Below are 25,483 nucleotides of genomic sequence, written 5' to 3'. Positions count from 1 at the left end.
ATAAAAGGAAATATTTAGAATAAACATGTTTATGATCCCCTTTTAGGATTTGGTGCTTCCTAGAATTTTATTTATTTTAGCCATTCAGTTATAATTCAGTCATAATTTTATAATCATGTAACTTTTATACCCAGCATCATCCCATTTATGCTACCCTGCAAATTTACACCAATTAGAACTGTCATTTTTTCTTATTCCTTCAGTTTATTGAATATTGTAAAGTCAAATTCTATTCTCCAAGTTACTTACTGATTTTGATTCACATTAGCTTAATGCCATCTATATATCTCTATTAAAATTATTTTGGCACTCAACAACCTCCTCCCCCATTCCATGAAATAGATATTTTATTACATTTATTTGAATAAGACCAGAGCTGACAATCAAGTATTTAGCAATTAGTTTGACAGAGGCACAGACCAATCACAATGGTTGCTGGAGGCTTTTTGCTGTCCCAAACATTACCCCATTAGTTACTGGATCACAGGGAGATCTCATACTGGTTAGGGTGGTCACAGAGGGTTCTCTGGGAGCTCAAGACAGCAGCTGTATTCCAACTGGAATGGAAGTGCTCCTCAGTCAGTTTGGCATACCAACGCATACCAATATGGCGTGCTGATACTATATCAATATGGCGTACCAGTGCCTACCCATGCATCAGCTCTGAGCCTAACTCACCAGGCAACTTCCCATTTATCAGCTCTGAGCCTAACTTACCAGTCACTCAGTTGAGCCTCAATGAAGTTCTCTAATGAGAACTTCCCTACCTAACATATGGCATCGTACATACTTGGCAAATGATTGGCTTCTCTTAGTGTCACATTATGTAATTCACCAGCACTTTTGCATGTCATGTACCCTAAGTTCCCTTACTCTGTCTATGAATGTTCCTATCATTTTCTCCTCACCTGGTTTTCTAAAAAAATTATATTATTTTATTTTTTTGGCTGCGTTGGGTCTTCGTTGCTGTGGGTTTTCTCTAGTTGTGGTGAGCAGGGGCTCCTTTTCACTGTGGTGCATCGGCTTCTCATTGAGATGACTTCTCGTTGCAGAGCATGGGCTCTAGGCGTGTGGGCTTCAGTAGTTGCGGTGTGTGGGCTCAGTAGTTGTGGCACACTGGCTTAGTTGCTCCACGGCATGTGGGATCTTCTCAGGCCAGGGATCGAGCCTGTGTCCCTTGCATAGGCAGGCGGACTCTCAACCACTGTGCCACCAGGGAAGTCCCTCCTCACCTGGCTTTTTTTTTTTTTTTTTTTTTGCGGTACGTGGGCCTCCCACTGCTGTGGCCTCTCCCGTTGTGGAGCACAGTCTCTGGACACGCAGGCCCAGCGGCCATGGCTCACGGGCCCAGCCGCTCCGCAGCATGTGGGATCCTTCCGGACCGGGGCATGAACCCATTGCATCGGCAGGCGGACTCTCAACCACTGCGCTACCAGGGAAGCCCTGGCTTTTTATTTTAACATAGTATTTCTGTTTTAACTATATCATTAATTTTCCTGATTCCTCTTATTTTTATTCCTCTTATCTTTAATCTTCATAATCTTCTCACATTTAGATTTTAGAACAAACTTTCAAGATAAATCGGGAAAATAGTTTATTTTGTTTTATTTTTGATCATTGACACATTAGAAGTTTTGATTCATCTTACTAGAAATTTGACATCGACTTTATTATTGTAGATGTGGCAAGGGAAGTATTATACTCATTAGAACCATGCTAGTTGCTATTGCATTGAAAAAGAAAATGAAGGTTCTGCTTGTGGGAAGCTTATAATCTATTATTAACTGAGAGGCCAAATTCCCATTAAAAGTGACAAGAAAACAGTTGCTGCTGAAGAAAAAATAGTTGATGTCTGGTTCTGATGCAGGGCTAAGAAGCGATTGTAGTGATTAATTGGTGAGGATGAGGATGGGCATCTGGCTGAGACAGAACACACATGAGGCACCAGGACAAAAGTGGTCCATCACCTCCATGTCCCTAAGCCATGGGCTCCACATTTGCTCACACTTCAGACCTTCAAAATATGGGCTGGTAACCACCAACTTTCCCCTTTCGGGACAGTTCAGTGGTTTTCTGTTTCCTTACAGAAGTTCTGTCTGCTTGGAATCAGGAGTCAGGTTTCAGGGTGAGGGGTACAAATGGTTTTTGAGGCTGATTGCTTTGGATCATTGCTTTTAGGATCACTTTGCAAAACTGAGTCATTGAGAAATAGAAAGCAGCAGGAACTGTTTATTGGTATTTCTCTCGTCTGAGAAGCTAGTTTACATTTTGGCAAGGATTTGGAGTGACTATTTCAGTGTAGTGTGGGCCCTAGGTTTGTTCCAGTTTAAACACAATTTTGTAGAATGATGGTGCCTGTAACCTCAAGAGTTGCTCAGAGGAGTTTCTTTTACTCAGAGGTTCTCAAGAGTTCCTTAATAGTTCTGTTTTTCTCTGGGGAAAATAACCAAATGTGAAACATAAATGGTCTTTCGGGTCAACTCTCTTATAGAGAAGTAAACAGTCAGATGGAGTTCATGTATTCACTAAATATTTATTAAACACTCTTCTTGGTACCAGGGATACAGCAGTAAATAAAACAGTTGCTTCTCAGAAGAACTTATATTCTGTCAGGATGCACTGATTTTAAACAGTAGTATCAAGGACTATGAAATCAAAAGTAGAGCCTCATCAGAGAGAGATGAGCATGTTGTCAGTATGGGGAGCAGGATTTGATGTTTTCTTCCTTTTCATCTTCTGTTCTCAAAGTGTCAGCTACCTTGAAGTGATCATTTTGATTCTAGTCTGTTTTTAGTAAAGATTGTTAAATGTAGCTCCTGCCCACCCCGTTCACTTTTGAATGTCTCAGTTTTATACCATCTGAGCTGGAAAGATTAGTGAAGCATTGGAGACCTTTTTAAAGTCTTAAGTATATTATAATCTTCTATTTTTCTTTTCAGGGAGTGATCTTCACAATGGCATCATAGGATTCAGTCAGGAGTCCCAGAGTGTACTGGAGTTGAGTGAAGGAGCTGAGATGAGCAGACTGCATCTTGTTGTCACAAGGCAGCCAAACAGGTATGTTTCTATATATGTTGAAGATGTAACATCCTGTGTATCTAATTTGAATTCACAAAATGGTAGAGGCAGGATGAAATGTTGGTAGAAGAAGGTAGGGTGGAATTTGGCATGTCAGTGTACAGATGCTCTAGTTCCTAATCTGTGATTTAACACACTTGGTTTATGAACATAACTTGGGGCTGCCTTAACATTTTGTACTTTATAAAGTACCATACAGATGTTAGATTATGTAAGTCATCACTTCATAGTATTTACTATTCTCTGATCCCTCCAAATACACAACCATTTACTGTTAGGGAGACTTGGATTACCAACGTTTTGCTTGCAACTTAGTACAGTATAGTATACATGAGTGTTCATCATGTACATGCACTTGGTATGCACACATGTACATGTATTTGTATTACCTTTTCCATTTTGGGTCTACATATTCTCTGAAAATGTAAGTCATCTCTTGCCCTTTATTTTTATGGTAACAACCATTTTGGCAGTAGTGTTTTTCCTTTAGAAGGATTCTTGTTAAAAGACAAATGAGGAACACTTACTTGAAGGCAAAGGTTCCCTATAATTTTTACTTTCATATTTCTGGTACATAGCATCAAGAATCATAGTTCAATAAATACTTAATTAGTACTGAATAAAGTGTGGTTAAAGAAATGCCATGTAAACTCTGGCCTTAATTTCTTAACTGTAGTGGGGAGAATTGGTTACTTTTGACATTATCATTGAGAGAGTAAGTGCTCTGCTTTGGATAGAGAGGTACACTCAGGCACAGTGATAACACATTCTGCATTAGCTACAGGAATAATGTACTCTGTGACTGCATTTGCATAGGTTTTGCTTTGTTCCTAGAGCCTTTGAAGATGTCAAGGTCTTTTGGCGAGTCACGTTTAACAAAACAGCTGCTGTGCTCCAGAAAGATGGTGTGAACCTGATAGATGAATTTCTGTCTGTGTCAGGGACCACAGTCTGTACAGCGGGTCAAACAAAGTGCTTTATCACCATTGAGCCCAAACCAGGGAAGGTAAGACACTATGAGACACAGTATTGGCAAATTCTGATTATATTTCTTTACAATTAATCATTCTAAAGTCACTTTGTTGAAACTTATACATTGCTTATGTGGAGATTCTTTGTGTCTTGCCTAACCAAATCTCTTAGATGAGCAATAGATGTCACACTTAGAATTTATTACATTATGAATTTTTGTAAATAATCTCATCACTTGCACACTTAAGACTTACACAATGTTGTAAGTCAGTAATAAAAAAAAAGCTTGTATCTCAGTGCTAAAAAAAAAGCTCATCAGTTTTCTCTGTTCTGTTTCTTGTCATTTCCACGATTCTTCCTGGCCCACCCGCTCACTGTGTGAATGATCCCTTGAGTCATTTTCAGCCAGATTAATATCTCTGATTACTCTGAGTGTTTAGTTTTTTGCTTTTATCGTATTGATAGATTTGGTCACATCATGTTATATCCATAGATTTCATCCAGAATGAAAGTTCTCTCATTCTTTAGAGAGTTCATTTCTGACCCACTGAAGAAGCACCGAGGCCATGCTTGATGAGCCTTTGGATAAATTTCTATTGGGTCATGTTGCACATGGCACCCAGGAGCCAGATGTTCCCCCCTCTTTCTAAAGGAACCTCCGTTATTCAAACGGTATCGGTCACTGATGACCTAACAGAGCTTTAGTCATTTAGTAATCATGTGTGGCTTTTTAAGATGACTATTTCATGATACTTTAATGCCTAAGGAGCACTCAATAGTATTTGTTCTTTGTCTGCTACTTAATTTATTGAACTCAAGTATTTATACAAAAACTAGCCATAATATTATGAATGTTCAAAAGTATCATGATTTCTTTGTATATGCCAAACACTTTAAACAGCAGAAAAAGCATTGCACAAATAAAATTATTTCCAAATGTATAGCTATATTAAACTCATTCTAAATAACAACCCTGTAGATTTAACTCTTTATTCATTTTCTCTCTACCTGTTTTTTCACTTTCTGAGAATTACTGAAACAGTTATATTGATCTTCTCTAAGATTACAGTGATACATATTTTCATACCTTCCCAGAACTGTAGTAATTTTATTGGTTCCAGAAGAGAAAGAATAATTGCCTCAGATCACTTAAGGTTACATGCTCTTGGTTATCAAGAGCTCTTTGTTCTTTGTTAGGATCACAGGTCCTGGTGCTTGTCTGAAGCTGTTTCAAATGAAAATTGCTGGTCATCTGATTGGCGTCCATTTTATGACTTGACTTGTGAGATCAACATGTTTTTTTTAAGTTCATGCTTTACAAGTTAATTTTTTCAACACCACGTGTTTTCCTCAGAATGATTTGTTCTTTAAATTTTGCAGTGCCAGCTTTAACTTAACCATTGCCCTGTCACTGCTGAACATGGAGCTGGTCTATTAGTGGTATTGGAAAGATAGACCTGCCTTGTTAATATCTTGTTAATATTTAAAAAGGCAACCTAGAGGCTTTACCTCATAAGAAATGAGATAACAAATCTGTGATCTTAGTGCATCTCTGCAGTTCATCTGTTCTGTCGTATTCAAACAAGCATACATTTGCATCATTTTTCAACTTCTGTGTGACCAATGGTACTCTAACTTCTTACTTGTTTTCATCTTCATTAGTATGTGTTTCACAGGTCCTAATAATTTATTCCTATTTTTGTTGCAATTCTTACTTTTTCTAGGAATAATTGTTTTATTAACATTTTTTATTAACTCTACTAACATACAAAGAGAAGAATGCTTATCATTCCTTAATAAATGAATGTATACTTAATAAAAGATATAACTGTCTTGATATGTTAACATTCTCCTACACATTAAACTTAATAAAATATTAGGTATACACTATTATACTCACATTTTTCATTTTAACCATTTTTTAATACATTACAATAACTTTTCTCCTTTAAGTACCATTATAGATTCAAATTCAACCAATTTTAATTGGTTACTAAATGCTTTTCTTTTTGCTACTCAAATAGTCATGTCATGGACACTGAAAGATCTATTAAGCTAGTCTTTTTTCTTTTCATATTGCTTTAAAAATCTCTGGATGCTTATTTGCCTTATAGCAATAACCTGTGTTCTAGAGCCATCTTGATTTTTCCTGCTCTTAAGACATCCAATCGACTGTTGTCTAAGAACTTGATTTCTTTCATCAAAAAGAGTTTCAGAGATCTGAATGTATGTTCTGGAGATAGGCATGAGAGGTCGTGGTTGACCGAGATGCTGCTGTGAGCCATCTTGGTAGTGACGGGAGCTAGAAAATATGTTTATTAAAATATTGAGTTCCCACTGAGTTTTTTTAAACTTGGGAAATTCCAAGAATTTTCTTTTTAAAAGTTTTTAAGGGGCTTCCCTGGTGGCGCAGTGGTTGAGAATCCGCCTGCCAGTGCAGGGGATACGGGTTCAAGCCCTGGTCTGGGAAGATCCCACGTGCTGCGGAGCAACTAAGCCCGTGTGCCACAACTACTGAGCCTGAGCTCTAGAGCCCGTGCACCACAACTACTGAGCCCATGAGCCACAACTACTGAAGCCAGTGCACCTAGAGCCCATGCTCCACAACAAGAGAAGCCACCGCAATGAGAAGCCCGCGTGCTGCAATGAATGGGTAACATTAGACAAATTGCTTAGACTTCCTGAGCTTCCCAGACTTGGTTGAGTCAATAATAGGGCTGTTAGATTAAATGAGATAATGACTAAGAGGTTTTTGGTTCTTGGCAAGGAGTTGGCCCTTCACAAGGGAGGGTTACTATTATTCAGAATGGATGGGAACAGAGCCCAAGGTGATTCAGTGACTTGAGTAGTAGCCGCATCAATCCCGGTGGCAGGGGAGTGACAACAAAACAACACAGCAAACACAATGCACGCTTTCATCTGTAGAGTTACACCACTGATTGATGGTGGTTTCTCCTAAAGACGCTCAGCTGAAAGTTTTTCTACTCTATCATATCCCTAATTATCGTCCCTATAGTTATTCAAAATTTTCATTTTCAAGTTATAAAGAATTTAAGTTACTTTCCCCAGGTCAATTACTTGGCAAAAATTAGAACTCATCTTTTGAATTCCAGTCCATTTACCCTTTCTCTGCTGGGTATCTTACTGTTCTGTGGTTCTGTCTTATGGTTCTGTATTAGCAAAATGTATAAAGGTCATAGTTAATTAACTTAGGATGCATTTATTAGCCCACAAAATCTGTTTAAACCAAACAGATTGTCTAAACATTTGTTGCAAATATTTTTAAAAAGTATTTAAGTAACACATTATTTCATTATTACTTCATTTGCTTCTGAGCAGGTCTGGGCCCAAGAAAAATTATTTTATACTAGTCGGGCAAAAGATCATCCTGGAATGCTGCTGCCCTAACTAGGAAACGAACTTGAGTTCTTGTGAGGTCTCCAGTCATATTTAGGTCCAGAGAGGTTCAGATAACGATCTGTGAGTTTTGCTTTCCCAATATACTTAAGGCATATTGTTTGAATAGAGTATTTTGTTGTAAGACTGGAAGATTCCTTTTGTCTCTTCTAATTATGTGTTGGCACCCATCTGCACACTGTTCAATTTGCATAGTTCCTTACTTAGATTATAACATATTCTTTTGACTCAAAGTAGTTATAAGTAATGTTTTAATCATCATCACAATGAGAAGAAATATTATGCTGAAAAACAAAGACAGGAGTATGTTGGAATGTAATATTGAAATCCCTAGTTAAATGAAACTATTGTGAATTCAAGCTCATTGGCCATTAGGGAATAATAGTTATTGAATATAGTTACCCATACTTTTCTAGTGCTTCAGTTTATTGTATTTGCCAAGTTTAGTTTCTCAAAAGCGGGAAGAGTGCATTTACCTTCATTTCAATATTTACTGAGAGTTGATCTGCAAAAGTAAAGCATAATATATTACCACAGGAAAACTAAATATGTTTCTTCAGACAATAAAAAGAGATTAAGTTCACTTATTGTGCTACTAAGAAGCAACTCCTTTTGAATAATACTAAAGAATTTGTTGTATTGCTTCATGACATAATGATTCTCATTAAAATGATCACAAAACAAATGAATAAGGTCCTTGCTGATAAATAAAAATGATGCATTATAACAAATTAGACAATGATACACGCAGTTGAAAATGCTTCAGCTTAGCTCTTGGAGTTATGCTAGGAAGCTAAAAATGCTGCTAAGATTTTTTAGATTATTGTGTAAGAGCAAGCAAGTAAAAACAGGTGATTGACAGTATGTTATAGAATTGAATTCAGGCTTTGAAAAATTATTTGAGATTGTTGAGGGAGAACCAAGGTAAAACATGAGCAAACTGTAACCAACAGACTAAATTTAGATTTCTTGATACAGAATTTAGGGAAATTTTGAAAAATACATAAAATCACTAAATTAACTCATCAATATTTGGTCATATTTATGTAAAACCCTTTAAAAATAAAACCTTACAAAGTTGAAGCTCCCTTTCACTCCTATCCCATGTTTTTTCAATTCCACACCCTGCCTACCCCCATTGCCACCCCTTCACCTGAGATAACTACCATCATGGTGTCTTATTTTCCTTTTTACTCTTTAAATAAATATGTATCCATTAACAAAATGTAGTAAGCTTTATGTAATTTAAAGTTTTACATTTATTGTAGCATGCCATACATATCATTATGCAACTTGATTTGTTACTCATTATCATGTTTTTGGACCCACCCATGTTGAAAAATATTGAAACAGTTCATTTTTTTTAACTACTAGATAACATTTCATTGTACGAATATATCTTATGTATCCTTTTGTTTATTGAAGTATGCATAGATTGCTTCCTGACATTGATTTTCTAGTAAGAAGGTCACCCAGAGAGAGTAAAGGTATTAAAGAAAGACCAAAAATAATAAATCTCATGGTAATCTAATATAAGAATTTAATTCTGTAATTATACAGCATGTATCTCTAGATGTATACTTATTTCTGTAATAATGTATATGAATAATACTACTTCTTAATATCAGAATTATCTTAAAATAGAAATCTATTAGTAATCATCCTTTTTTTTTTTCCTTTTATCTCATTGTCAGATACCTCAAGTTGGAATACATTTTTTTGTGGAACTGTATGAAGTAACTGCTGGAGCAGCTATAAACAATAGTGCCAGATTTGCACAGATTAAATTATTACAGAGTGATAAACCTCCAAGTCTTGTGTATTTCTCTGTGGGTTCTCGGCTGCCGGTGGCTCATAAGAAGGCCACTCTAATCAGTCTGCAGGTGGCCAGAGACTCTGGGACAGGATTAATGATGTCTGTTAACTTCAGCACCCAGGTAAGCATGCAGTATGTATTATCACACAGTAAGGTTTTCTTCTTTAACTGTAGCATGTATAATGAAACAGAGAATTGATATATTATTTTCTGAATTACCATCATAATTCACATTATGTTTATTACATTAAGCTTTATCCTTGAAACAGTTCAATTTTTTTCACTTAGATCATGTTTTAAGATGTGATGGTTTTTTGTCTTTTTTTATCTTTTGGAAAAGATTATATAGTGCAAAGTGTCTTACATAAATCTGTTCTATAAAATCTGTAGTGAGTTGAAATTTCTTCAGAATGAAACTGTATAAGACCAGAAACGAAAAGTATGGGTCTTTGTTCTGATTTTTACCTGAACTAGTTGAAAATCTTCTTCAGGACTTCAAACACTAACTGATCTTTATGTTTCTTTAAATCCATGAGTTCATGAGGTCTCACAGCCACTTTTCACATCCATCATATTAGGTGACATTAAGTGAAAGAGAGGGAGCAGGTGGGTATCCAGGGATTCAGAAGAGTAATGCTACGAAACGCTAAGCAACTAGAGCCTGGGGCTGGTCCACACAACATGCTATACCTTTTGAGCATTATGTTTTAAACTTTGTTTTAGGAACAAAACTCTAACATATTAAAGCAAAAGTGTGCATCTACTTTTCTTCAAGCATGATTGTAGAGGTTGGAGCTTGCCCACCTTAGCCCTCTCTTATTTCCCCTTGACTCATATAACTCCCAAAACCTCACAATTTGGAAACTACCATTCCGGACAGTGCTACCATTTCCCCGGTTTCAAGATTTCAAAGCTGATGACACTTTAGGCCTCAAGGTATCAAAGTTGTTTTCTGTTTTTTATACAAAGTGCTGTTTAGTATGTCTTTGGTTGTTGAGTGGCTCAAACACATAGAACATTCTGTGTATAAAATACAACATTTGTGCAGCCAGTTTGCTGTAGCAATCATGTGAGTCAGGGATCAGAGGTTAAGACTGGAGCTGTGGGTAGTGAGCTGTCCTGGAAGCTTGCCAGGCAGAAAAGTTGTCTTTATGACAAAGTCTACAGCTTGGCAGGTGAGAAGACAACACTTTATATCATATGAGACTCTAGAAATAAACTCCATCCTAAATAACGTTGAAATAGTACAAACATGAAAAGAAGTACTTTGATTCATGGATATTTTGGCATTTTTTTCTTTTAAGCATTTAATATGGTAAGAGAAATGAGAAAAAAAATATGTGCTTCCTTCTTCTCCCATGAAATATATATCATCAGATGCTCAGTACTTTGTAGAGTGGAAGACTGGAAGAAGGGACAAAAAGATTTGAGGCATACTTTGGTTCACACACTCAGTTGAAAGGGGAGTTGAAAATGCCAAAATAAGAGTGTGAGTGCCAATATCTCTTATCATATTTATTTATATTCTTTCTAGATTATCCACAAATGATTCTTTGCAAAATACATGCTGTCACTAGCATGTAACTCATAGCATTTTTATAACACTATAAAAATCAACATAGAGGATCTCTGTGGTGATGAAAATGTATCTTGACTGTATCAATGTCCATATCCTGGTTGTGATATATTATAATAATGCAAGATGTTACCAATGAGGGCTGTTGGGTAAGGGGCACAGGAGACCACTTTTTATTATTTCTTATAACTGCATGTGAATCTATAATTATCTCAAAATAAAAAGTTTAATTTTAAAAATTAGAAATAAAAGTTTTACCTGTCTGGTATGATTTTATTTTCCTGTTGCTTCATTGCCCCTGCATTTTCTCTCTCAATGCTAGGCATATTGTTAGAAGAGAAAGTCATATAATTCTAGTTTCCAGTAGCTGACAAGGATGAGAAAATAATTATGGACCAAGTTGCTATTCTGTTACAGTGATATTAACTTTGCTTTTACTTTAAACAGATTTTAATAATGTAGTTAAAACAAAAGCTGTAGCATACCTACCCTTCGGTAGGTCAGCATTCCTGGTACATAAATACTATAAGTTCCCTTATATCTACATATTTGTGATCTGAAGTTAAGGGATATAAGGATTTGAGATAATGAAAATATCACTCATTCCAGTTATCTTTAAATTAAATAGGCCTATAGCTAAGCCAAATTTGAAAACCAATTCCAGATATTTCATTTGTATATATGTGTACTAGACCAAAGCCCACAAGTTCAAAAAAGAATATGCCTCTCCTTCTTATTCTCACATTGCTTATTCTATCAAAGGCTATTTCTGTATTGATTTTCGTTGTTGCTTTTAAATTGCATAGTGCTTCTTTTTTGTGTTTGTTGTATGTATTTTATAAACACAAGAACATTTTGATTGTTCTATTTCCTTTAAATGTCTGAATTGTGAAATAAATTCTACCAGAAAATAGTGGACAGAATGTATATGTGCAGTTTATAGTAATAAAATCATCACCTTAAGAAATCCAACTTAATCAGGATCTTAAAACTAGCTGCCATGAACTCTTCTCTGATGCCATCCTGCTTTTTTCTTGCAGAATAACCTCTCCCCGTCTCTCCGGTAACCTCTGCCCTATATTACATGATGAATTATTACCTTGTTTTTATTTATAGTTTTACCACATACCATATGCTGTTTAGGTTTACCTGTTTTGGAAATTATGCAGATGAGATTCTTCCAGTTGTATTGTCTTATGGTGCGTTTTTTTTTGCTCAACAGTGTTTTTGAGAAATACGTGTGCTAATGTGTATAGTTCTTTCATTTTTCCTGTTATATGGTGTTCCAGTGGATAGTTTAATTTCTCCATTCTGAAGCCAGTAGACTTTTGTGTTGTTTCCTTCAGCAAGGCTTTTTTTCCCTACCATTATGCTGCAGAGGCTCTTGAAAACCCTTTTTCTTCATTGATTTTTCACTTTTTGTAACACTTGGTCACTTCCTCCTTCTGGATGTGTGCTCTTCCCCTTTGGGCCTCTGGAGCACCACACTTTCCTACTCTTAACCCTTTTCTCTCTGGCAGCTCCGTCCTGTTGCCTGTGTTGGTCTTCCTGACCAATAAATATTGGGGTCCATCTAGACTTACTCTCTAGGCTAGACCATCCATACCTGTTTTCTTTAAGTATCATCTATAAAATAAGAACTCCTGAATTTTTATCACTACTCTCCTCACTGCCCTGAATCCAGACTCATATATCTGATTGCTCTTACCTGACATCTTCGTTTGAATTGTCTAAAAGGCATCTCAGGCTTAATATATATAATGCATAACTCTTGATTTCTCCCTTAGCGCTGTTCCCCCCCAGTTTACTGCCTTTCATTCAGGCACACAGCCAGGAGTTCTCCTCCTTCTCCTCTCCTCTCCGTCCAGCACTGAATTAATCAGAAAGTCCTGCTGACTCTACATTCAAAATATATTCCCAGTCTGAGTACTTCTTACTCTTTCTACTTATACAACCTAAACTACCGTCTGTGTTTTTTTTTTTTTTTTTGCAGGAACTAATGTAAAAACGTTCTATCTCTTCTTCCTGCTTCCATCCTCATCCCCTGCTACAGCCTAACTAACTATCCACAAGAGCCAGAATACTCATGAAAATGTGAAATAAAGTGTGTCTCTCTCCTGCTGGAATCCTCCAGTGTCTTCCTGCCATACTTTGTATAATGGGCGTACATGATCTGACCCCTGGGCATATACGCCTCTGAATATCTACAAATTGTTAGTAAGCTCACAATTGGAGACATTCTGTGAGGCAGTAGTGACATTTCTTTTCTAATTCTCTTTCTTGATCTATTTTAAGGCATCCGTCTTTCCTGATCTCATCACTGTATGATGTGTATTTATCTCTCTAATTTGTTTTAGGAAATGAGAAAAAGTATAAAACCTCCTGTTTTAACAGTAACATTGTTGTGTCCCATCAGATTGTTTAGGAGAAATAAAATTTGTTTAGGACAAGATCAGAGGTTTATAGTTTCACTTAAGTGGTGTTGTTTAATTTCTAGGAGTTAAGGAGTGCTGAGACAATTGGTCGTACTCTCATATCTCCAGCTATTTCTGGGAAAGACTTTGTGAGAACTGAAGGCATGCTGATCTTTGAACCTGGCCAGAGAAACACCGTATTGGATGTCATCCTAACACCAGAGACAGGGTCTTTAAATCCATTTCCTAAACGCTTCCAGATTGTGCTTTTTGACCCGAAAGGTGGTGCCAGAATTGATAAAGTGTATGGGACTGCTAACATCACTCTTGTCTCTGACGCGGCTTCTCAGGCCTTTTGGGGGCTTGCGGATCAGCTGCAGCAGCCCCTGGATGGTGACATTCTCAACAGGGTGCTCCACAGCATCAGTGTGAAAGTGGCAACGGAGAACACAGATGAACAGCTCAGCGCTGTGATGTATTTAATAGACAAGGTAAGAAGCCCTCGCAAATGTTAGCAGTTGCAACACTGCTTCATACATTTTTTTTCATAGAAATTTACTTTATGTGAGGAAGTTCTTTCTAACCATAAAACAAAACCCCAGAGTCATAAAGGAAATGATTGATAAACTTGACCACATAAAGTATAAACAAAATTTCTCTTTGTATATACCACAAGCAAAATCAAAAGACACCTAATGGTTATATATCAATTATATCTCAATAAAACTGGGGGGGAGTAAGAAAAAAAGAGCGCTAATAGGTGTGGGAAATATTAATGCAAATATATGTGTAACAAGAATGTTTATTTCAGCATTACTTATAATAACAAAAATTGGGAAAAATAGCTATTAAGAGGGGCCTGGCATATCCATAAAATGTAAAACTTTTTCATGATTTAGACATATAATAATTAGAATAAGACAATAATGAAACCGGCATTGAAAATGTAGATAATCACATGGTAGGGTTGAAATTTTAACAATAAAATACAAGATGCCCAATTAACTTTGAATTTCAAATAAACAATGAATATATTTTTTATTATAAGTATATCACAAATAAAAATAAATATTTTTATTTACAGGCAGTATTTGGGACATACTTATATCAAGCAATTATTGGTTGCTTATCTGAAATTCAAATAGAGTCACCTGTATTTTATCTGGCAACCATTCTTATGTCCCATATGTACTTCATATGTGCTCTAAGATATCCTCGAATTCAGGAATACAGAATAGAACTTCCAAGTACTGATACAATGTCATTCTATAAGGTCTTGTATTTTATGTGAAATTGTTTCATATTTGTAAGTTTTATTATCCCTCAGATTCTAACTTCTTTGAAACAGAATCTGCTTTATGCTATATATTTCTTTATAGGAAGAGCTCAACAAATCTTAGTTATTGTTAGTAGTAGAAGTGACTACTTATTTATGTTCAGTAGAAACAGCTACTGTGCTAAAAAGAGCAACAGCCTTAAATGACTCACTATAAAGATGTTCTGGATAAAACTCAGCTGTGGTTTTGGGCAAATTTTTGTTATGACATAATAGTCTATCCCTTGATTTTCCTAGGTATGGTACAATGAAAATTATTTAAAATGCTGTCATTTGTTTTAATAATAGTATTTGTCTTTTAAGACTGCTGGATTTGATAATGCAAATTTTTAATTTCATTGGGTTTTGGTTTCCAGGTCATTGAAGCTTGGTAAAACACAAGTCAGGAGGCATTGCCTCTAATTTTGTGTTCTAGGACACTTGAAAAACCACAGGAATAATTTCATCTGTGAAACTTTGATAGACCCTCCTTTCCCATAAACGTCCCCCCCCCTTTTTTTTTCTCTCCTGACGATTTTTAAAGTTTTCCCCATGGTTGATTCAGGTTTTCCACTTCTTTGAAAGACAGTTTTGATAATTTGGGGAGTTTTTTTCATTGCTGTTTATGTAAAATGGCTATTTAGATCCAGCATATTTCTTTTTATCATATACTTTTTAATATTATATATCTTATATTTCAATAATTATTTTTTGCATTTGATTCATTTTATAATCATATGAATGATGATTTAGACTTGGCTCTATATTTTCCTACCTGGTTTTGTGTTTCATGCTTGCAATAATTTTGACTGAATTGTCTGCAGACTGAGTCAGTCTGTGTTGTTATTTTAGGACGAGCAAATGGGGGGATGTTTTGAGTCAGGGAAGGGTGGCTGTCACAGGTGCCTCCTGGGATTGGCTGTTCATCATCTCTGTCTCCCTGGAAAAGCTAGGTATCCTCTTTCTGCCTCAGTTTCCTTAACTGGAAACAAAGCAAAATAACACTAGCATCTTCCTCACCGGAATGTTGTGAGAATTAGAGAAGTTAGTATAATGTGCTGAGAACAGTACCCTTGCAAACCAAGGGTTACATGAATAGCCTCTTTGTTTTATTGATTGATTGATTGATTGATTGATTATTTTTAAACATCTTTATTGGAGTATAATTGCTTTACAATGGTGTGTTAGTTTCTGCTTTATAACAAAGTGAATCAGCTATACATATACATATATCCCCATATCTCCTCCCTCTTGCGTCTCCCTCCCACCCTCCCTATCCCACCCCTCTAGGTGGTCACAGAGCAGCGAGCTGATCTCCGTGTGCTATGCGGCTACTTCCCACTGGCTGTTGGTTTTACATTTGGTAGTATATATAAGTGCATGCTACTCTCTCACTTCGCCCCAGCTTACCCTTCCCCCTCCCCGTGTCCTCAAGTCTATTCTCTACATCCACGTCTTTATTCCTGTCCTACCCCTAGGTTCTTCAGAACCATTTTTCTTTTTTTTAGATTCCATATATATGTGTAAACATACGATATTTATTTTTCTCTTTCTGACTTACTTCACTCTATATGAGAGTCTCTAGGTCCATCCACCTTACCACAAATACCTCAATTCTGTTTCTTTTTATGGCTGAGTAATATTCCATTATATATATGTGCCACATCTTCTTTATCCATTCAACTGTTAATGGACACTTAGGTTGCTTCATGTCCTGGCTATTGTAAATAGAGCTGCAATGAACATTGTGGTATACGACTCTTTGAATTATGGTTTTCTCAGGGTATATGCCCAGTAGTGGGATTGCTGGGTCATATGGTAATTCTATTTTTAGTTTTTTAAGGAACCTCCATACTGTTCTGCATGGTGGCTGTATCACTTTACATTCCCACCAACAGTGCAAGAGGGTTCCCTTTTCTCCACACCCTCTTCAGCATTTATTGTTTGTAGATTTTTTGATGATGACCATTCTGACTGGTGTGAGGAGATACCTCACTGTAGTTTGGATTTGCATTTCTCTAATGATTAGTGATGTTGAGCATCCTTTCATATGTTTGTTGGCAATCTGTATATCTGCCTTGGAGAAATGTCTGTTTGGGTCTTCTGCCCATTTTTAGATTTGTTTGTTTATTTTTTTTGATATTGGGCTGCATGAGATGCTTGTAAATTTTGGAGATTAATCCTTTGTCAGTTGCTTGAGTTGCAAATATTTTCTGCCATTCTGAGGGTTGTCTCTTCATCTTGTTTATGGTTTCCTTTGCTGTACAAAAGCTTTTAAGTTTTATTGGGTCCCATTTGTTTACTTTTGTTTTTATTTCCATTTCTCTAGGAGGTGGGTCAAAAAGGATCTTGCTGTGATTTATGTCGTGCAGTGTTCTGCCTATGTTTTCCTCTAAGAGTTTGATAGTGTCTGGCCTTACATTTAGGTCTTCAATCCATTTTGAATTTATTTTTGTGTATGGTGCTAGGGAGTATTCTAATTTCATTCTTTTACATGTCCCTGTCCAGTTTTCCCAGCACCACTTATTGAAGAGGCTGTCTTTTCTCCATTTTATATTCTTGCCTCCTTTATCAAAAATAGGGTGACCATATGTATGTGGGTTCATCTCTGGGCTTTCTATACTGTACCATTGATCCATATTTCTGTTTTTGTGCCAGTACCATACTGCCTTGATGTACTGTAGCTTTGTAATATAGTCTGAAGTCTGGGAACCTGATGCTTCCAGCTCTGTTTTTCTTCCTCAAGATTGCTTTGGCTGTTCTGGGTCTTTTGTATTTCCATACAAACTGTGAAATTTTTTGTTCTAGTTCTGTGAAAAATGCCATTGGTAGTTTGATAGGGATTGCATTGAATCTGTAGATTGCTTTGGTAGTATATTCATTTTCACAATGTTGCTTCTTTCAATCCAAGAACATGGTATTTCTCTCCATCTATTTGTATCATCTTTAATTTCTTTCATCACTGTCTTATAGTTTTCTGCATACAGGTGTTTTGTCTCCCTTGGTAGGTTTATTCCTAGGTATTCTTTTTGTTGCAATGGTAAATGGGAGTGTTTCCTTAATTTCTCTTTCAGATTCTTCATCATTAGTGTATAGGAATGTAAGAGATTTCTGTGCATTAATTTTGTATCCTGCAACTTTACCAAATTCATTGATTAGCTGTAGTAGTTTTCTGGTAGCATCTTTAGGACTCTCTATGTATAGTATCATGTTGTCTGCAAACAGTGACAGTTTTACTTCTTTTCTGATTTGGATTCCTTTTCTTCTCTGATTGCTGTGGCTAAAAATTCCAAAACTGTGTTGAATAATAGTGGTGAGAGTGGACAAGCGTGTCTTGTTTCTGATCTTAGAGGAAATGGTTTCAGTTTTTCACCATTGAGACCGATGTTGGCTGTGGGTTTGTCATTTATGGCCTTAAATTTTGTTGAGGAAAGTTCCCTCTATGCCTACTTTCTGGAGAGTTTTTATCATAAATGGGTGTTGAATTTTGTCGAAAGCTTTTTCTGCATCTATTGAGATGATCATATGGTTTTTATTCTTCTATTTGTTAATATGGTGTATCACATTGATTGATTTGTGTGTATTGAAGAATCCTTGCATCCCTGGGATAAATCCTACTTGATCATGGTGTATGATCCTTTTAATGTGTTGTTGGATTCTGTTTGTTAGTATATTGTTGAGGATTTTTGCATCTATATTCATCAGTGATATTGTAATTTTCATTTTTTGTAGTATCTTAGTCTGGTTTTGGTATCAGGGTGATGGTGGCCTCGTAGAATGAGTTTGGGAGTGTTCCTTCCTCTGCAATTTTTTGGAAGAGTTTGAGAAGGATGGGTGTTAGCTCTTCTCTAAACATTTGATAGAATTCATCTTTGAAGTCATCTGGTCCTGGACTTTTGTTTATTGGAAGATTTTTAATCACAGTTTCAATTTCATTACTTGTGATTGGTCCGTTCATGTTTTCTATTTCTTCCTGGTTCAGTCTTGGAAGGTTACACCTTTCCAAGAATTTCTTAGAAAGGAATTTCTTCCAGGTTGTCCATTTTATTGGCACAGAGTTACTTGTAGTAGTCTCTTAGGATGCTTTGTATTTCTGCTGTGTCTGTTGTAAGTTCTCCTTTTCATTTCTAATTTTACTGATATGAGTCCTCTCCCTCTTTTTCTTGATGAGTCTGGCTAATGGTTTATCAATTTTGTTTATCTTCTCAAAGGACCAGCTTTTAGTTTTATTGATCTTTGCTATTGTTTTCTGTTTCTATTTCATTTGTTTCTTCTCTGATCTTATGATTTCTTTCCTTCTACTAATCTTTGGGTTTCATTTGTTCTTCTTTCTCTAATTCCTTTAGGTGTAAGGTTAGATTGTGTAGTTGAAATTTTCTTGTTTCTTGAGGTAGGCTTGTATTGCTATAAACTTCCCTCTTAGAGCTCCTTTTGCTGCATCCCACAGGTTTTGGATCGTCATGTTTTCCTTGTCATTTTTTTCTAGGTATTTTTTGATTTCCTCTTTGATTTCTTCAGTGATCTCTTGGCTGTTTAGTAATGTATTGTTTAGCCTCCATGTGTTTGTGTTTCTCATGTTTTTTTCCCTGTAATTGATTTCTAATCTCATAGCGTTGTGGTCAGAAAAGATGCTGGATATGATTTCAATTTTCTTAAATTTACTGATGCTTGATTTGTGACCCAAGATGTGATCTGTCCTGGAGAATGTTCCACGTGCACTTGAGAAGAAAGTGTAATCTGCTATTTTTGGATGGAATGTCCTATAAATATCAATTAAATCTATGTGGTCCATTGTGTCATTTAAAGCTTTTGTTTCTTTATTAATTTTTTGTTTGGATGACCTGTCCATTGGTGTAAGTAAGGTGTTAAAGTCCCCCACTATTATTGTTGTTACTGTCGATTTCCTCTTTTAGAGCTGTTAGCAGTTGCCTTATGTATGGAGGTGCTCCTATGTTGGGTGCATATACATTTATAATTGTTATATCTTCTTCTTGGATTGATCACTGGATCATTATGTAGTGTCCTTCCTTGTCTCGTGTAACATTCTTTATTTTAAAGTCTGTTTTATCTGATATGAGTATTGCTACTCCAGCTTTCTTTTGATTTCCTTTTGCACAGAATATCTTTTTCCATCCCCTCACTTTCAGTCTGTATGTGTCCCTAGGTCTGAAGTGGGTTTCTTATAGACAGCATATAGATGAGTCTTGTTTTTGTATCCATTCAGTGAGCCTGTGTCTTTTGGTTGGAGCATTTAATCCATTCACTTTTAAGGTAATTATCGATATGTATGTCCTATTACCATTTTCCTAATTGTTATTGGTTTGTTTTTGTAGGTCCTTTTCTTCTCTTATGTTTCCCTCTTAGAGAAGTTCCTTTAGCATTTGTTCTAGAGCTGGTTTGGTGGTGGTGAATTCTCTTAGCTTTTGTTTGTCTGTAAAGCTTTTGATTTCTCCATCAAATCTGAATGAGATCCTTGCTGAGTAGAGTAATCTTGGTTGTAGTTTCTTCCGTTTCATCACTTTAAATATATCATGCCATTCCCTCGTGGCTTGTAGAGTTTCTGCTGAGAAATCAGCTGTTAACCTTATGGGAGTTCCCTTGTGTGTTATTTGTTGTTTTTCCCTTGTTGCTTTTAATAATTTTTCTTTGTTTTTAATTTTTGTCAATTTCATCACTGTGTGTCTCGGTGTCTTTCTCCTTTGGTTTATCCTGCCTGGGACTCTCTGTGCTTCGTGGACTTGGGTGGCTATTTCCTTTCCCATGTTAGGGAAGTTTTCAACTATAATCTCTTCAAATAGTTTCTTGGGTCCTTTCTCTGTCTCTTCTCCTTCTGGGACCCCTATAATGTGAATGTTGTTGCATTTAATGTTGTTCCAGAGGTCTCTTAGGGTGTCTTCATTTCTTTTCATTCTTTTTTCTTTATTCTGTTCTACGGCTGTGAATTCCACCATTCTGTCTTCCAGGTCACTTATCCGTTCTTCTGCCTCACTTATTCTGCTATTGATTCCTTGTAGTGTATTTCTCATTTCAGTTATTGTATTGTTCATCTTGGTTTGTTTGTCCTTTATTCTTTTAAGTGTTTGTTTCTTAATTCTTCTAGGTCTTTGTTAAATATTTCTTGCATCTTCTTGATCTTTGCCTCCATTACTTTTTACTAGGTCCTGGATCATCTTCACTATCATTATTCTGAATTCTTTTTCTTGGAAGTTTTCCTGTCTCTACTTCATTTAGTTGTTTTTCTGGCATTTTATCTTGTTCCTTCATCTGGTACAAAGTCCTCTGCATTTTCATCTTGTTTATCTTTTTCCGAATATGGTTTTTGTTCCACAGGCTGCAGGATTTTAGTTCTTGCTTCTGTTGTCTGCTCTCTGGTGGGTGAGGCTGCAAGCTGGCTTACTTGATGGTCACAAGATGAGTTTCTGCAGCTCCAGAGGTGCAGAAATATCCTCTTCAGATGTCTCCTTCGGAATAAGAAAATCTTTCCCAGATATCCCCTTTCGGACCTTTATTACTGCTCTTTGGCTAGAACTGGGACATATGACTGCCCCTGAACCAGTCACAGGAGAAGGGAATGACATTTTGATAAGTGATAACTAGACTAATTAGGTTCTATCTTCGTGGACTGAGAATTTGACACATTATTGCCTGAAAGAAGGGTGGATGGATAACCCAACACATTGCGGTTCATGGAATGGCTCTTCATACCAGCCAGTAAGAATCTGTTTATGTGAAGATCTCTTTCCTGCTAGTGTTGGAGGGTTCCTGCAGAGGCTGGGGGTGGCTGTGGCTCACCGTGAGGACCTCCTTCATTTCTTTTTCATTTATTTCTGATCTGATCTTTATGATTTCTTTCCTCCTGCTAACTTAGGGTTTTTTTGTTCTTCTTTCTCTAATTGCTTTAGGTGTAAGGTTAGGTTGCTTATTTGAGATGTTTCTGTTTCTTGTGGTAGCATTGTATTGCTATAAACTTCCCTCTTAGATCTGCTCTTGCTGAATCCCATAGGTTTTGGGTTGTCGTGTTTTCATTGTCATTTGTTTCTAGGTATTTTATATTTTCTTCAGTGATCTCTTGGTTATTAAGTAGTGTATTTTTTAGCCTCCATGTGTTTGTATTTTTCTTTTTTTTTCTTTTTAAAATTTTTTTTGCGGTACGCAGGCCTCTCACTGTTGTGACCTCTCCCGTTGTAGAGCACAGGCTTCGGACTCACAGGCTCAGTGGCCATGGCTCACGGGCCCAGCTGCTCCATGGCATGTGGGATCTTCCCAGACCGGGGCAAGAACCCGTATCCCCTGCATCGGCAGGCAGACTCTCAACCACTACGCCACCAGGGAAGCCCGTGTTTGTATTTTTTACAGATTTTTTCCTATAATTGATACCTAGTCTCATAGCATTGTGACTGGAAAAGATACTTGATACGATTTCTGTTTTCTCTAATCTACCAAGCCTATTTTGTGACCCACAATATGATCTATCCTGCAGAATGTTCCATGAGCACTTGAGAAGAAAGTGTGTTCTGTTGTTTTTGCATGGAATGTCCTATTAATACCAATTAATTCTATCTTGTTTAATGTGTTATTTAAAGCTTGTGTTTCCTTATTTATATTCATTTTGTATGATCTGTCCATTGGTGAAAATGAGGTGTTAAAGTCCCCTACTATGATTGTGTTACTGTTGATTTTCCCTTTTACGGCTGTTAGCATTTGCCTAATGTATTTAGTTTCGCCTATGTTGGGTTCATAAACATTTACAATTGTTTTATCTTCTTCTTTGATCGATCCCTGATCATTACGTAGTGTCCTTCTTTGTCTCTTGTAATAGTCTCTATTTTAAAGTCTATTTTTTCTGATATGAGAATTGCTACTCCAGCTTTCTGTTGATTTTCATTTGCATGGAATATGTTTTTCCATCCCCTCACTTTCAGTCTGTATGTGTCTAGGTCTGAAGTGGGTCTCTTGTAGACAGCATATATACAGGTCTTGTTTTTGTACCCATTCAGCCGGTCTGTGCCTTGGTGGGAGCATTTAATCCATTTACATTTCAGGTAATTATCGATATGTATGTTCCTATTACCATTTTCTTAATTGTTTTGGGTTTGTTATTGTAGGTCTTTTCCTTTTCTTGTGTTTCATGCCTAGAGAAGTTCCTTTAGCATTTGTTGTAATGATGGTTTGGTGGTGCTGAATTCTCTTAGGTTTTGTTTGTCTGTAAAGGTTTTAATTTCTCTGTCGAATCTGAATGAGATCCTTGCTGGGTAGAGTAATCTTGGTTTTATGTTTTTCCCTTTCATCACTTTAAATATGTCTTGCCACTCCCTTCTGGCTTGCAGAGTGTCTGCTGTAAGATCAGCTGTTAACCTTATGGGGATTCCCTTGTGTGTTATTTGTTGTTTTTCCCTTTTTGCTTTTAATATTTTTTCTTTGTATGTAATTTTTGATGGTTTGATTAATATATGTCTTGGTGTGTTTCTCCTTGGATTTATCCTGTATGGGACTTTCTGTGCTTCCTGGACTTGACTGACTATTTCCTTTCCCATATTAGGGAAGTTTTCAACTATAATCTCTTCAAATATTTTCTCAGTCCCTTTCTTTTTCTCTTCTTCTGGTACCCCTGTAATTCAAATGTTGTTGCGTTTAATGTTGTCCCAGAGGTCTCTAAGACTGTCCTCAATTATTTTCATTCTTTTTTCTTTTTTCTGCTTTGCTGTAGTTATTTCCACTATTTTATCTTCCAGGTCAGTTATCCATTCTTCTGCCTCAGTTATTTTGCTATTGACTCCTTGTAGAGAATTTTAAATTTCATTTATTGTGTTGTTCATCTGTTTGTTTGCTCTTTCGTTCTTGTAGGTCCTTGTTAACTGTTTCTTGCATTTTGTCTATTCTGTTTCCAAGATTTTGGATCATCTTTACTATCATTAGTCTGAATTCTTTTTCAGGTAGACTGCCTATTTCCTCTTCATTTGTTTGGTGCGGTGGGTTTTTGCCTTGCTCCTTCATCTGCTGTGTATTTCTCTCTCTTCTCATTATGCTTAACTTACTGTGTTTGGGGTTTCCTTTTCGCAGCCTGCAGTTTTGTAGTTCCCATTGTTTTTGGTGCCTGCCCCAGTGGGTGAGGTTGGTTCTGTGAGTTGTGTAGGCTTCCTGGTGGAGGGGACTGGTGCCTGTGTTCTGGTGGATGAGGTTGGATCATGTCTTTCTGGTGGGCAGGACCATGTCCTGTGGTGTGTTTTGGGGTATCTGTGACCTTATTATGATATTAGGTACCCTCTCTGCTAATGGGTGGGGTTGTGCACCTGTCTTGCTAATTGTTTGGCATAGGGTGTCCAGCACTGTAGTATGCTGGTTGTTGAGTGGAGCTGGGTCTTAGCGTTGACATGGAGATCTCTGGGAGAGCTTTTTCCACTTGATATTACGTGGAGCTGGGAGGTCTCAGGTGGACCAATGTCCTGAACTTGGCTCTCCCACGTCAGAGCCACGGGCCTGACACCCAGCCAGAGCACCAAGACCCTGTCAGCCACATGGCTCAGAAGAAAAGGGAGAAAAGAAGAAAGAAAGAAAGAAAGAAAGAAAGAAAGAAAGAAAGAAAGAAAGAAAAAGAGAAAAATAAAATAAAAAGAAATAAAGTTATTAAAATAAAAGAAGAAAATTATTAAAAATCAAATAATTGAAAAGTAATAAAAGACAAGAAAAAAGAAAGAAAGAAAGAAGATAGCAACCAAACAAAAAACCCAATCCACCAATGATGAGAAGCACTGAATACTATATTAAACAAACAAACAAACAAAAAAACGGACAGACAGAACCCTAGGACAAATGGCAAAAGTAAAGCTATGTAAACAAAATGACACAAAAAGTATACACATACACACTCACAAAAAGAGAAAAAGGAAAAAATATATATATAAAAAAGAGAAAAGGAATAGAGCAACCAATCAACAAATCTATCAATGATAATAAACTCTAAATACTAATCTAAGTTAAACATAAAACCAGAAACAAATTAGATGCAGAATGCAAACCCCAAGTCTACAGTTGCTCCCAAAGTCCACTGCCTCAATTTGGGATGATTCGTTGTCTATTCAGGTATTCCACAGATGCAGGGTACATTAGGTTGATTGTGGAGATTTAATCCGCTGCTCCTGAGGCTGCTGGGAGAGATTTCCCTTTCTCTTCTTTGTTCGCACTGCTCCTGGGGTTCAGCTTTGGATTTGGCCCCGCCTCTGTGTGTAGGTCGGCTGAGGGCATCTTTTGGGACGTCTGAGGTCTTCTGGAAGCGTTCAGTAGGTTTTTTGTAGGAGTTGTTCCACATGTAGATGTATTTTTGATGTATTTGTGGGGAGAAAGGTGATCTCCACGTCTTATTCCTCTGCCATCTTGAAGGTCTCCCCCCTTGTTTTATTTTTTGTGTGCTTTGCTGAAAGAAACTTTCTGTTACCCTTGAATATGTATGAAGGTTTGAGTGGCTCTAGAATTCTTGGATCACAGCCTTAACATCCTGAAACTGCTTATGTTGCTCTGTTGGCTTCTGTCATTTCATTTGCAAAAAAAGTGTGATGTCAGAATGAATTTTTATTTCTCTGTTAGTAATATTTTTCCTGTCTGATTTCTGGTAAGATTTTTAAAAAACTCTTGAAATTACATTTAAAAATCACCCAAATACATCTGGTGTTTTTTCTTTTCCTAATTTTCTGTGGAATAAAGCAAACTCTGCATTTTAGACGTATTTCTTTAGCTTATCAAGGAACTATGTTGCTTTTTTCTTTTACCTAATATTTTATATGCTTGTTGTATCTTACAGGTTTGTCTCATTTGTCTGTAATGTTTTCTCTGAGTTCTGGGAGTGTTCCTTGAGCTTATTTTTCATTTAACATATTCAGTTTGATCGTTTTAGTAACCAA

General features: G+C 36.6%; 1 protein-coding gene across 1 annotated transcript in view; it reads left to right on the top strand.

The window, feature by feature from the left end:
- Positions 1 to 25,483, top strand: part of ADGRV1 (adhesion G protein-coupled receptor V1) — a gene marked incomplete at its 5' end in the record, with an annotated part of 528,497 nt that overhangs the window by 195,813 nt on the left and 307,201 nt on the right. The window contains 4 exons of the mRNA XM_082623775.1: positions 2,940 to 3,057; positions 3,913 to 4,084; positions 9,162 to 9,404; positions 13,357 to 13,764. Of these exons, the coding sequence (XP_082479901.1) occupies positions 2,940 to 3,057; positions 3,913 to 4,084; positions 9,162 to 9,404; positions 13,357 to 13,764 (941 nt within the window). The remainder of the gene's footprint in view (positions 1 to 2,939; positions 3,058 to 3,912; positions 4,085 to 9,161; positions 9,405 to 13,356; positions 13,765 to 25,483) is intronic.

The sequence above is a fragment of the Mesoplodon mirus genome (genome assembly GCF_964341445.2).
Source record: "Mesoplodon mirus genome assembly, chromosome: 5".
Taxonomy (NCBI): Eukaryota; Metazoa; Chordata; class Mammalia; order Artiodactyla; family Ziphiidae; genus Mesoplodon; species Mesoplodon mirus.
The sequence above is the reverse complement of the archived record's forward strand: the minus strand, read 5'-3'. Positions and strand labels throughout refer to the sequence as shown.